The 14,185-nt window shown below is 43.5% G+C and overlaps 1 protein-coding gene across 1 annotated transcript; it reads right to left on the bottom strand.

Moving 5' to 3' along the window:
- Positions 1 to 7,688: 7,688 nt before the first annotated feature.
- On the bottom strand, positions 7,689 to 8,471 carry KCTD21 (potassium channel tetramerization domain containing 21). Its single transcript, XM_009881214.1, has one exon. It carries the CDS (start codon positions 8,469 to 8,471, stop codon positions 7,689 to 7,691), a length of 783 nt encoding a protein of 260 aa, XP_009879516.1.
- Positions 8,472 to 14,185: the final 5,714 nt, after the last annotated feature.

Here is a 14,185-nt window from a genome sequence, read left to right as displayed (position 1 = left end):
CCTGGGTTATGTGGGGTTGGGTGGTGTGGGACCACCACTGAGGTTGGGTGGCTGCAGGACTAGGTATGGAGCTGGGTGGTATTGGGTCTGAGCGATGTGGGGTTGGGTGGTGGTAGTCCTGGGTTATGTGGGGTTGGGTGGTGTGGGACCACCACTGAGGTTGGGTGGCTGCAGGACTAGGTATGGAGCTGGGTGGTATTGGGTCTGAGCGATGTGGGGTTGGGTGGTGGTAGTCCTGGGTTATGTGGGGTTGGGTGGCGAGGGACCACCAGTGGGGTTGGGTGGCTATGGGACCAGATAAGGAGTTGGGTGGAGTTGGGCCTGAGTGATGTGGGGTTGGGTGGTAGTAGTCCAGGAGTTGGGTGATGTGGAACCAGGTATGGAGCTGGGTGGTGTTGGACCTGAGGGATGTAGGGTTGGGTGGTGTGGGACCACCAGTGGGGTTGGGTGGCCGCGGGACCAGGTATGGAGTTGGGTGGTGTTGGACCTGAGGGATATGGGGTTGGGTGGTGGTCGTCCTAGTTTATATGGGATTGGGTGGTGTGGGACTGCCAGTGGGGTGTGGTGGTGTGGAACCAGGTATGGGGGTGGGTGGTGTTGGGTCTGAGCGGTGGGTTGGGTGGTGTGGAACCACTGGTGGGGTGTGGTGGTGTGGGACCAGGTATAGAGTTGGGTGGTGTTGGGTCTGAGGGATATGGGGTTGGGTGGTGTGGGACCAGGTATGGAGCTGGGTGGTGTTGGACCTGAGGGATGTAGGGTTGGGTGGTGGTAGTCCTGGGTTACCTGGAGCTGGGTGGTGTGGGACCAGGTACAGAGCTGGGTGGTGTTGGACCTGAGGGATGTGGGGTTGGGTGGTGTGGGACCACCACTGAGGTTGGGTGGCTGCAGGACTAGGTATGGAGCTGGGTGGTATTGGGTCTGAGCGATGTGGGGTTGGGTGGTGGTAGTCCTGGGTTACCTGGAGCTGGGTGGTGTGGGACCAGGTACAGAGCTGGGTGGTGTTGGACCTGAGGGATGTGGGGTTGGGTGGTGTGGGACCATGTGTGGAGTTGGGTGGTGGTGTGCCTGAGGGATGTAGGGTTGGGTGGTCCTGGGTTATGTGGGGTTGGGTGGTGTGGGACCATGTGTGGAGTTGGGTGGCTGTGGGACCAGGTGTGGGTCTGGGTGGTGTCGGGCCTGGGTGATGAGAAGTTAGGAGGTTGTGGGACTAGGTATGAAGTTGGATGATGTGGGATTTGGCTGGGTGATGTAGGGCCGCTGTGGGGCTGTACTTGCAGCAGCCTGGGCTGGGCGTGCTCCTGGTGTCCAGCATCTCAGTGAGGAGGGGACAAGCTGTGGTACCAGTTCCACGTTCATCAATACTGGTCTCACACAGGGTTGACATCACCTGAGTGCACCCAACTCCATCCCTTCACGCTCCTTCTCTGTATTTAGTAGAGCTGAGAAATGCTTTTCCTACAGGGCTCAATGTCAGCCATTGCTTCTTCCAGAAGACTCCCCTGTCCCTGGGAGATGGTTAAAGAAATGGAGGGCTCTGTCTCACCTTGGATCTGGGTAATCTTTTAGGATCCCTCTCTGGATGCCCCATTGCATCCCCTCTGTGACATCGGGCAGGGTGCTGGGGAGCCCACCACGCCACTCACCATCAGCACAGGCTTAACCCTGTTGATTTGGGACAGAGACCAGTGTCCCCCCACATGCCCAGAAACATGGTGTCTGTGGGGGAGTTAATGCTGGGTGAAGGGCATGGGGGAATTTATGGCAGCTCTCATGCTCACAGCTCCCTGGCATCGGGCAGAAGCCACTTCCAATTATTATACCAGCTTAGCTCTGCTCCAGAGAGGTGCCTTCTCCAGCCAGTATCACAGGGGTCTGAGGCAGCTTCCAGGTATAAAGTGCTCTTTCAGAGGAAAAAGCTCAAATTTTTAATACCTGGAAGAAATTGCCAGTCTGATGGGTGGGTGCACACAAGGCTGATGCCTTTTTGCTTCCTGACAGCAAACCTTCACCTATCTAGGAATAGTACCTTGTAGGGTCTGCAAGAAATCATATAGATAATATGTTAAACTTATTTTTTTTTCCTGTACAGCAGCAATTTATCATGGTTTGTTCAAACTCAGGGTCTAGAGACCAGTTCAACCAGCGGTAAAGCATTAGGGTTTAGAAGGGTTTTCACTGGAGAAATTAATCCTCTGTTTAGAAATGTCTGAAACATAAATGCACTAATGCATTTTAAATGGTTTCGATTATTTAGGAAGGGTTGTTCATCCAAGTTTTCTACACCTGCACTAATTTTTGGGGATCTTCCTACAATTCTCAGCCACAGAGACATCTAGGTAAGCATTGCGATGACGCACTTTTAAAATCCTTAGAGAGAAGAAAAGCTACAGATTCAGCAAGCATAGCTGCATGCGCTTTCCTCAAGAAATGTATGTCAGGCAGAGCATGTCCTGCTTCATTCATATTTTATTGAGTGTTTTCTAAAATACGTATTAGTAACAGTTCACAAGGGAGTTACAGGCAGAGAAATGCCACCAGATTTTTAAATGTGATAGCCCTACGGGCTCTCTAGGACAGTGGTAAGAAATAGAACCCTCTTCTGACACTTTCCAAATAGTATTCATTCAAAAGCATGGCTTTTAGTGAATTGGGGATTAAATTCTGATCAATGGGAAAATCCCACAGTTAGGAGTAGGAGCAAGAAAATAAAAGGGAGGGGAATGGCAAGAGGAGGAAGAGAAAAGGAATTATTCCATACAGCCCTCCCCTACAGCTCAATTTTTTTCTGAATTCATAGGGAAACCATCCCTTGTGTTATTCCCAAGTGAATCTGAGAGCATGATCTGCATATTTATGCTCGATCCGGCCCTTCTTGCACAGAATATCTACATGACTCCCTGTACTAATTCACATAGGAGACTTTTACTGGGAGGGCCACATATTAGCACTGCTTGTACCCTGCATGTTTGTGTCCATCGGTGCGTGGATACAGCAGTCATTACAGAATGGCAGTCAAATATTTCAAAATTTACTGACGATTCTGAGCACCGACACCATATTCAAAGGGATGGGGTGAAAGTGAAAGTCGCCAAAGGATCTTCTTCATAACTTCTCTATTTATCTGTGAAGTATCAGAAGATCCTAGATTTATTTTCCACAGACTATGGCATGGGCTGAAGGCAATATTTATTACTCCCATCACTTTTATATACGGACCCCGCCAGCCTTTCCTAGAGTGGGAATAAATCCAATTGATTGCACGCAGTGATTTATATTCATCAACCCAGATAAAATATGGGTAACTACAGCAGTGCATATGTTTGGTGATTTCAAGCACGTGCAAACTGAAGCAAACCCATCTACTGACAAGTTACTAGCGTAACTCTCACCATGGCCAATATTTAAGTTGCATAATAGGAGATTAAAACTGGAAGGCACCAGTTGAGTCATTCTAATCGCAGCCTCCTTCCGTAGCAAAATCTTTGTCTCCATTGTTATCTTGCTGGGTTTTTTCCTGAACACATCAAGATTCTTTATTCTCTCCCGTCTAAATCCTGGGTTTCTTGCTAACCTGTGAATTCTTCCAGGTCTAACTTTTAACACCTGTTTCTTTTATTTCCCTGCCATCACCTGCAGCAACAAATACTCCGCTCACTGACTCCTAATGACCTTTAACAATGGCTGCATGAACTAAAGATATCTTCGTATTTATGCATGGTTTCAGTCCCTTCATTATAACTGGACACTGCTGGGTATTTAAGAGCTATCAAGCCTAACAACACACAGAGAAATCCATGAGTGATTCCAGAAGGAATCTTTTCAAGTGCTTCATAATAATCTTTTTGTCATATAAGAAATCCTACTGTGCTATGCACATGCCCATATCTGAAAATGCCATTAGACTACAGCTAATAACTAATTTATCAGCTGCCCTAACTCTGGTATTTTTTCTGCTCCAGTACTATTGATCGCTCTATTCAATGGCTCTCTGCATTTAGGCCATTTAGAAAAAGTGCAGGTCTTAGCCTCATTTTGTAGATGAAGATGTTGAGGGAGACTGGCATATGGCAGAATTGGAACAGGAGTGACACATGGGATGTGGGAGAAAGCACCTTCAGATTTTAAGGGAAAAAAACCTCACTAGATCCCTCCTTGTTCTCAGGCCCTTACAGGAAAAAAATAAGTTTGTTCCTAGAGTGAATATTCCACTCAACAGTGAAAGCTTTTTTAGATGTTACTGCTAATAAATGCCAAGTGCTTTTCGTGACTAACAATGGGGTTGCACTGTACTTAATACAGCTTCATGCATCTTCACTTTTCTCTAATTCAGGAAAACTCTTGAGAAGAAGAATCATCAGTGCTGTTGACTGGTAAACAAAGGCAAGTTACACCTCTAGGGCTCGGAAAAAGAAGGTAAAAAAAAAAAAAGCCAGCTATCTAGCTAAAAAGGGAACAAATGTTTTGGAGAGAGAACATTCCTATTAACAGTCATTATAACGTAACTCACAGACTGCAAAATTAAGGAGCAGATATAAATTTATCTTAGTGTGTAGTTTGAAATAGCAACTGCTTTTGTATAACATATGTTTGACTGCAATTGCAAGTGATTCATTACTACTTATTTCATGTACTTGATTAGCATGCAGAATGACTGTGGCATTATAAATAGTATCTCATGCTTGAAGATGTTTATTCTGCTTAGCAATTTAGAAGTATCTCAAGTTTTTCTATTCCTCCCCAATGCCTGTCTTCGCTCATGTCCTTATACTTTTTGGAAATTTTGCATCTCTCTGCATATAGAAGAGAGATATTTTGCATTTCTCTGCATATTCGTAAATGGCAGAGACTTGTGGCCAGCCTCTGATTTAGTTACTTGAGCACAGATAAACATCTATTCAAGTCTTTTGCATACCAGACTGATGGTTTAAAGCACACCAGAAGACTTGGGTTCAGTTCTCTCATCAGACTGTGGGGTCCGAAACCCATATTTCCATGTCAGCAGAATTACCCCAGTTAGTCTCTAGGCCAGGCTGGGGTACTCTTCGTTTCTTGTTTAGACTTTTAAGAAACTGCCTAACTGCTTTTAGTGTGGGTGCTGCTACAGTCCTAAGAAAAGAAAAGGGAGTGGAGGAAAAGTAAATGCTCTAGATTAAGCTATGCATAGTGCTTTTACGGACTCCTCTTACTTGCCTTTCACCAAAAATGCAATAATGATTCAACTCTCCCAGGGAATATTTTTATTTTGCTAAAATGGTACTGATCCAGAGCTCTAAAGGGTGTAGATCAGACTTCTTCCAAATGAGATTTAAGGCCACTGCTTTTACCTTTGTATAAACTCAAGCTGACAGGATACAAATTACTACAGATAAGTATTATTTTAGTCCTGACATACAAGAACTCCCGTTACAGATTATTTAAAATCTACTCCCAAGGGCGTGGGCTAAAAAGAAATACTGGCAACAGCCCCCAAAAGCTCTGTTAGCATAAATTCAGCAAAGGCATATCTGTTTCAAGGCATAGATTTGATGAAAGAGGGTTCGTGTATGGTATTTTACAGATCACAATCATATTATGTGCATAGATCATCACTGTGAATGTCCAACTGAGTGGCAAACTCATGTCAGAAACAAGATTCACACAGGAGTTGCTTTGCTTAGTCAGTGGCACGCAGCAACCCCTGGAACAGATTACTACGGCTTTATAATTCAGGACAGGGAGGGGGGAAAAAAGAAGTTCTACCTAATGCAACTAAAACTAGGAGAACATGGTGACTCAGGTTGGAATTTAGCCACACAATTCTGTTTACAATCCTCAAAATTCACAAAACTTGCCAGTTTTACTGGCTCTGAGGGCATCAAGCCCAGTCAGCGCTTCCTAACAACATGGTCCCACATGTATCATGGTGGTTTAGCACCAAGTCAGACAGGGGAAGTGGTTTGCAACAGGCTGCCAATAGCTGCAGAATGCGCATTTCTACCATCAGCATGCTCATTTGTGGTGTTCATGCAATTACAGCTTGGGGCAGTAGAAATATATGTATCTCACTGTATTTTACAACAGTAACAAGACACTTCTTCATGTCTGTTCACAGGTCAGCTTAATGTCACGACAGACTAGTTACTTTGGGAAACAAGAATATGAGCAATACTGAGCTTTGCAGCCCTGTGCTAAGAACTACGGAAGCACTAAAATTCTAAATGCAAAACTTGGTTATTGCATTTTCCTTTCTGTCTCATTAGAGATAATGGGAAACATTCCAGAGGGTCTTTCATGCACACATTTAGGGAAAGACAGCTAAGATACTTTTAAACATAATTAGCTGAGAGTGAATGACCCTGAATGTGGCATAAATGGTGTTTAGAGTTAACATGCAGCTGGTGGATTATGATGTTCATTATAGCACAGACTGTGCATGTAGGAAAGAGCTTGACCATCGTCATCACCTCTGGTTTCCCACTGCCTTACCTCTGACAATCTGACACTAAAGCCAAGCAAGCGGATAAAATGCTACCTTAGCGACCTGACCATTTCACAATGATGTAAAAAAAAAAAAAAAGTTTCAATGCACTGGGATAGGAAAAGTGAGTCTTTAGTTCTGTAGTGAAAAATACTAGGTGTAACCTGATGGGAAAGTTGTCTGGATTAAATCTATCCTACCCAGAGAGCATTCCATGCACTCCAGGCACTGCTGAAGAGACATGCCCAAAAGACGGCCATGCTCAGGCAGAAGAGGCTCAGACATTCAGAATATATTTGGAGACCTCTGCCCTCTTAATGTCTCCACCTCACAAAGTGTCTTCAGCAGCATCCTCCAGACAAATACAACATTGTAAGGGAAAGAAAAGGACTAGTTGTATTGGCTGCCTTTGGAATGTAGAAGTAAAGGTTTAAGAGCATCCAAAGCAAAGTTCCCCCACCAGCCACAATCTTCTCAGTTTGTAAGAACATTATTCTCTCTGCTATGGGTTCCTGGGTCGTTCCTCATGCCAGTCACATCATTCGAACACGGGTTTCCTGACAGCAGAACAGAGCAAGGGCTTTCTCACAAGGTTCAGAAAAAAAACAGTCCGCTTCAAATGGTGACAGAAATCCTTTGTTGAACTCAGACAGGCAGGATCCCTTACTCATTTGCAGTTTGTACCATCCTTTACAGTTATATTGGGCGTGTCCATTTGGGGAGGCTTCTTCTCTGTGGATCTAACCAAGCTTCTTGGATGCTCTGCACAGGTGATATGGCAAGACATCGAAAATGTGTGCCCTGGGCAGTCCACTGTGCTTCAGCTCCATGGCATCTTTTACTGCATCTGATCTCCAGAAAGCCTTCCAAGCCTTGATTACCGAACCCTCACATCACCCTTGCAATATAGGTTAAGGATCACACCCATTTTCCAACCGGAAAATGGAAGGACAGAAGTTAAGTGATTTTCCCCACAATTGTACAGCAGGTCAGAGGTGGAGGAAGAGACAGAACCAATCCTTAATTCAGACGCTAGACAATATTCCTTCCGTCTAGAATATGGACATATTCTGAAAGGTCGTATTGGTAAATACATTAAAGGAAAATCATCTCCCTGTTAGTGACTCTAAATCCAGATAAGCACGATTCTGAATTAGGCTGTAAGTGTGTTTTAAAGGGAAACACTTAACCTGTGTTATCTCTGTGCTGGCACCATAATAAACAGCCATTCCTACTTGTACCGAATTAGGCGAATAATCTTATTATTCATGAAATCTGAAGTATGTGGATGAGAAGAATCTATGCAGAAACCATCGCTCATGGCTATTTTTAGCACTTCTTCCACAAACACCTGGAAACTATTGATTTGTTTATTATCTGGCACCACCCAGAGTCTCTTTAGATTTTGCCTGGTGTACTCCTCTTCTGGAAGGCCTTCCACACTTGCAACCCAATCCAAGGTCAAATGGTTGGGGTCCTGCAGGTAGCTGGATATTGAAGAGAGGTTTCCGTTGAAGCAATAGTAAAGTTTAGAACCAAGAAGCTTCAGGAACAGACACGACGTGGAGAAGATATGAGCACTGAACACCTCCATGTTGGAGGAAGACAGGCTGTAGATCTGGGGTGCTTCTCGGACAGTGAAGTGAACAGTCTGGGTCTTCTGATCAAGGGTGATGTTGAGCATGGCATTCTTCTCTGCTTTAGAAAGCTCCACCTCCTTCTCCTGCAAGGCCTCAATCAGTGGCTGAATTTGATAAAAATCCACCTCCCGTCGAAGTAAGCCCATTTCCTGAAAGTCTTCAGGGAGGTCCAAGTGCGAAGTTCGTAAGAAGTTCAGGATATAGCGGAAGATTTTGCCATCTCTGTCGATAAAGCAGTTGCCTTGGCTGTCCTTCTTAGTTGGGATCTTCCCACTAAACATGGCCCCCAGCATGGAGTCTGGAAAGCTAGTCAGGGTGGACAGAGAGGTGGTGTAGAGTTTTCCTCCAACATTGAGCGTGATGGGTTCTGACATGATGGAAAAGTCACGATGCTTGAACTAATTCTAAAAAATAAAATAAATAAATAAAAAAAATAATCCAACACCACACATTTAACTGCATTTGCCTGTTTCAAAGGTTAAACTACAAAGACAAAGAGTCCTAAAGGGTAACTACATGGCAAGAACTCACTATAGAAATTAAAAGTGGGGAATTACTTTTCGAGTTTGTATCTTGAGAACAAGTGCAAGGATGTTTTTTTCTCCTAACAGACTTGAACAGGACTTTGTTTAGTTCAGTTTAGTTCCAGAAATCATGAGTCTTCCAAAACGTTACAGTCATGCTAAAAGTGAAATCTCTCCCACAGATGTCTACAGCTGAACGACTGCTGTCTTCAAAGTAAGAGTTATGCCCTGGGCTCACCCAATCCCATCTCCCTCATGAACAGAAAATTTAGAGGGGGAAAAAAAGGACAGGAAAAGAACCAGCCACATCCCAACATCTTCTGTGGCATCTGAAGATATAATTAAAGCAACAAAGCTGTTGCAGCAGAATCCCGTGACACACATTTGAGTGCAGTCAGCCCAGCAGGCAGCCAGCGAGCAGTGCTGCTGTAAGCATGCAACAGTCTGCGGTAAAAATCCACCAGGCTTTCTCCTTCTAACGTGCTTTACCTTAGGAAACATTTCCTAATTAATTGGGGCCATATCCCCATTGACGTAGTTTCCACGCAGCTTCTCTGCAATTAGCTGAGACGAAAGGAGGATGCGATTTTATGGTGCAATTAAGCATCACTGTCTCTGGAAGGGACATAGCTCCCTTTGCCCTCCACCATATCTTCCTCCTCCCTTATGCCAGCTCCGATACTTATCTGACCCCATAGTGAGCCAGTTTAGGGAGAAAGAGCATCATTTTCTATTCAGGATATGTTTCTGCTGCATCTTGGAACCAGATGAAAGCCAGGGGCGGTGCAAGGGAAGAGGAAGGAGCCCTTTCCGTTGCAGATCAGCTCCGCTGCCTTGAAAAGCTGGGCCCTCATTCCTGATAGCTGAGGACCTGCAAATATCTTTTTCATTGTTTGCTGAATCCAAATCTATCAACGGTTCATTCCCAGTTTTTTTTTTGGACTTAATCTGGAGGAAACCCACCAGTATTTGCTTGTGCAGAGGTAGGAGGTAGCTCTTACTGTAGTTAACTATGGTCATTCAACAGAAAGCTGCCAGACAACTCTCTTAAAACTAAATTTAAGTGTGGGCATTTTCCTAACTAGTCACGGAATAATCAGAGACACTACAACACTATTAGCAGCTCTGGAGTCTCAGCAAAATACAGATTGGATGAATGTCATCACATGCTGGAATATCAATTCTTTCATGGCTGCAGAAACCCAAATAGTAGTGTTAATGACACCCTAAACCAAATCCGCTTCTAGATAGTAAGCACATTTTGCTATGAAAAACTTTCCCAACATGGGGCAGCTAATGACCAGGTCAAAAGAGAATCTGTATTTCATTTCTAGTTTAAGACTAACATTCCACTCTGTTCTTTAGCCCGCTTTAGCCCCTAGCGCACAGTCTGTATCTCACTGCACAAAAATTAATGGAAAGAAGCAGACGTCTAAATCCACTGAGTGCTTTGCCTGTGTGTCCCTTAGTCCCATGTATCCAAGAAAATTGGCAAATAAAGATGCGTGTGTGCACACCCCCTCTACCCTCATGACCGAAGACCATCCTTGTTACTCACTTCAGCCAAATGTACCCTGGAAAAAACCCTACTTCTTTCACCATTAAACTCCCCTTAGTACTGTAGTCTCAGCGTGTACTTCCCACTCTTGAAGACTTCTACCCAATTTAGAGTCAAGAGCTGTTCAAAACAGGAGGTGTCGCCTGGTCTAATTCTGTGGTACGAGTGGCTGCCATGTATTTTTTCCCCAAAGGGCTTGCGATATGTCTGTAAAAGCATTGCTACACGCACAAACTGACATTCACAAAACCAGCCTAAAATGGATTTTACTTTTTTTTTTTTCAAGTTTCATCAAAGAACAGAAGCGTTCCCTGCAAATAACGTGACCCTGACAATGACCCCGAAGGCCACATTCATTGCTTCCCTCCTCTGCTGCCACTCAGGCTGATTCAGACTCAGCAACCTGAATTTTTCTGTTATTTCTTCCTAGGTCATGCTTTCAGTTGTTTGAGCCCAAGCCTGCTTATCCGCACCACGGGAGCAGTTTTCTCATGCTCTCCGCCAGCCTTAGCCAGATGCAGAGTGAGACATTTCCCTTGATGTGTAGGTAACAGCCTTCATTTGGCAGAGCCCATTGTCAAGAGTTACGACCTAAAGACCATCGGATGGTCGAAATGTTCAGTGACATGATACAGATTTTCATTTCAAACTCAATATCCACCCTAGGTTTATTCTGATCCGAAGATTATCTGGCTATATACATTGAAGGAGAGGCAAGACATCTTGGGCCAATATGAACAGATAATGTCTTGTAACTGGTTTCTTTATCAGCAGTCTCAAAGGGGAGGCTCCCAACAAAATATGGCAGAAATGTGAGCTCTTCCAAGCAGAAGATCACATCTATGCTGCCAGCAACAGCATCAGAAATTTGACCAAGCTTTAGCTCTAGCATTGGAAGACCTGTGAGCGTAGCAGCACAGGGCTTGCCAGACATGGCGTTACCCCCTCCCCGTGTGGACTCTGCTCCTCTCCCACCTCTGGACGCTGCTCAGATACGTGCCCTGACCATTTCATTCTGCTTATGGCTATTCTGCAGTCTACAGACCCATCCAGGCTGGATTTCAGTCTCCCCAGGACGCCAGCTTGCTTTATTTGCTTGCTTTTATTTTGGACCTCCCCACTGCCCCCACACTGGATTAAATTTCAAACATTTAATGATGCAAACATCTGGTCCGTGGATAACACTGCAGGATAACTATTGCACAGCTGTTGTTCATAAAGTGCAATCAACATATGACAAGTTAACCATCTGCTTTTGCCTAACTCATCCCATTACTTGCAGGTTTATATCTTCACGGTGTGAAGATGAATCTGATCGTCTGGCAGCCTTGGAAGACCCAAAACTGCAGCACAAATGAGCGCGCAATACGTCTGGTGGATTCACCATCAGCCTGGACTTAATGCATTGACCAACTAATGTTACTTGAAAGTAGCTGAGGAAAGAATGTAAATCTTTGCTGCTTTTTTTCTCATAAAGTTGTTATGAAAAAGGTTTTTCATAAACCCATAAAAATTACAATTACATGGGTTGTCAGTTTTCTCTTTTTGCTCATCCAAACAGCATTTGCAGTCCCTACCCCAGTTTATCAGGGCTGGGTACTTTGCTAATACAATATAAAGGTTCTCCAAGAATGCAGCACAGAAATCACTTCTGCCTGGTGGCACTTCTGCAAAGAGGAGACACCAAGAGAGCACCTGATCTGTGACACAGGTGCAGTCACCAAGGAGAAGTATGAATTGGGTTATAGTTCTTGGAAGGAGAGAATTACAGTAAAGCCTTTTGTGTAGCTGCTCCCCAAGTACTGCTTAAAATTCATTCAGATTAGACCAGCCAGAGATCTAATTTGAGAGTGGAAGATGTGAATTTAGCCGAAGAGCACAGGATTTATTTTGTGTTTTTAGAGTGACTTGTATTTAAATATATCTTCCTTTTAAGACTAGATGTATTTAATACCGTGGGGAAAAAAATCTACGGTTGATTTAAAGTCATAGTCTTTCCAGGTGATGTAAATTGAAAGAAACAAGCAGTGGTGAACTTTTTGGAGAAGTCAAACTACAGAACAGAAGCTGCTGTCTGAGCATTTCAACAGAACAACGTTTGTAAATTTAAATGGGTTTTACTCACAACATCCCCAGAGAATAGGAAGAGAACATTTCTGTAACAACCACCTACCCCAGGATTTTAGCTCAGCAGATAATTGGCTTGAACCTGGGAGAGTGACGGGGGTTGACGCAGCAGGAAGGGATGAAAGAATGTTTGAAATGACAAAATCTACCTATTTTCACTTACCGACGCCTTCATGTATTTAGAACCACCAGCTCAGTTCCTTCATTATCCATAACGCTTCCTTTATTTAATAATTTTAAATGTAGAATAGCTTTGGATAAGCTTATTTCCCCTCTTATGCATTCATCACATTTGAAAGGGCTTTAATTAGCTAATAAATAAAATTCTGTAGACATAAGTTAACCGAGTGCCTCTTTCACCCAACTTGGCAAAAAAACACAAGTGTACAAGTAATCATCCAAAAAAAAAAGCATCAGTCATGATTTGCCAACATAAATAAAATGTAAAGAAATGGAACAAATATCCCTATGTATTTAACCACTCTGAAAAATGGGTACAGCTGTAGTCTAACCTTTTTAGTCAAAAGATGCAGTTTAATGGAAAGTCTAAAGTTATAAATATGTTTATATGGTTTTCAAAGAGATATGGACCCTTCCTTTAAGACATCTATCTACCTATATATATATAAAGACAATTTTTAACAGGATTTTTCTGGTTATTTATTGAGATAAAAAAATGATAACTTCAGTCATTCCAGTTAAACATAACCTACCCGGAAAGAACAAGTTTATGACACACCAAAGAGATATGGTGTGCTTGGTTTTATTTAACAGCCTCATTGAAGATCTGAAGAAAACTCTCTCTGCATTAACAAAATCAAGCTAATATTAGTTTAGCCGAAGCTATACATACCAGCAGGGCAGAGAAAAGGTACTGAACAGATCAGAAAACAAAAGAAGGTTTTATCTGGGGAGATGTTTAGCAACACCTTGATTTCCCTGACAAATAAACCCTAATACCAGTTTTTCTTGGGAAAGCACTGCTTGGCAAAAGCTGCAGTGATTGGTTGCAAACACAAATTTCACTTTACAAATGGCAGGGAAGGAAAATCAATCAATTCTCTGGGATTTCAGCGGCAATGCCTAAGACAGGGTTAACAGGCTGATCCTGGTGTCGTTCAGAGGATCTCATTCGCTAAATTAATTAAACACAGAGCAGCAAAGCAAGAGCGATCTGTAATTTGGTAGGAGTGGACCACGATGAGTTGTTAGGGTTTCCAAAGTCCATCCCACAGCCTGCTGATGGCCTCTGAAACCTTTCCTCATGGCATTAAGGGCATTAAAAGTTGTAGCATCCCCTGAAAGATGAGTTAATGGATGCTGTGACAGCAACAGGGTCTTTTGCTGCCGGGCATAGAGATACGTGGCCATTTACACAGTCATTGCCCCTGGTTTTAATTTTATACATAAGGTATCACACTGCTGGTTCATTTTATAGTGTAGCTCTCAATAGCTCACCTGTAGAACACCCCTCCACGACCAAAATTTTGGGAACCTGTATTTAAGGCAGTGAAATATATGCAGCTTCGTTGAGAAATAGTTAAGGAGTAACAATGAACTGCAAAACACATGCACAGAGAAAAAAAAAAAAAAAAAGAAGAAAGGAGATGAATTATTTAGGCCAGCACAATGAAGGATGCCTTAAGTGGCAATAAAATTAAAGCAAGCCGGGGACCATTTCTGCTAAGCACTGGGAAGAGCAGCCAGACTAAAAACCTCTCCGTCTTTTTGAGTATTGCCCAAGAGAGCTGGCGAAAGCCACATCAGCTGGATAAACGTTACGAGAGGCTGATGGGGTAATGCATTATAGGAAGCGATTCTGCATTGGGAGGGGCAGGATTGATTTCAGCTAAAAAGGAGGCATGAAAAAAAGAAATAT

The sequence above is a fragment of the Charadrius vociferus genome, unplaced genomic scaffold, assembly GCF_000708025.1.
Source record: "Charadrius vociferus isolate BGI_N301 unplaced genomic scaffold, ASM70802v2 scaffold1, whole genome shotgun sequence".
Lineage (NCBI taxonomy): Eukaryota > Metazoa > Chordata > Aves > Charadriiformes > Charadriidae > Charadrius > Charadrius vociferus.
This window is presented reverse-complemented; position numbering and strand designations above follow the sequence as displayed.

Bases quoted from the DNA above. Each gene is read 5' to 3' on its own strand.
- KCTD21 (XM_009881214.1), bottom strand. From the start codon at position 8,471: ATGTCAGAACCCATCACGCTCAATGTTGGAGGAAAACTCTACACCACC.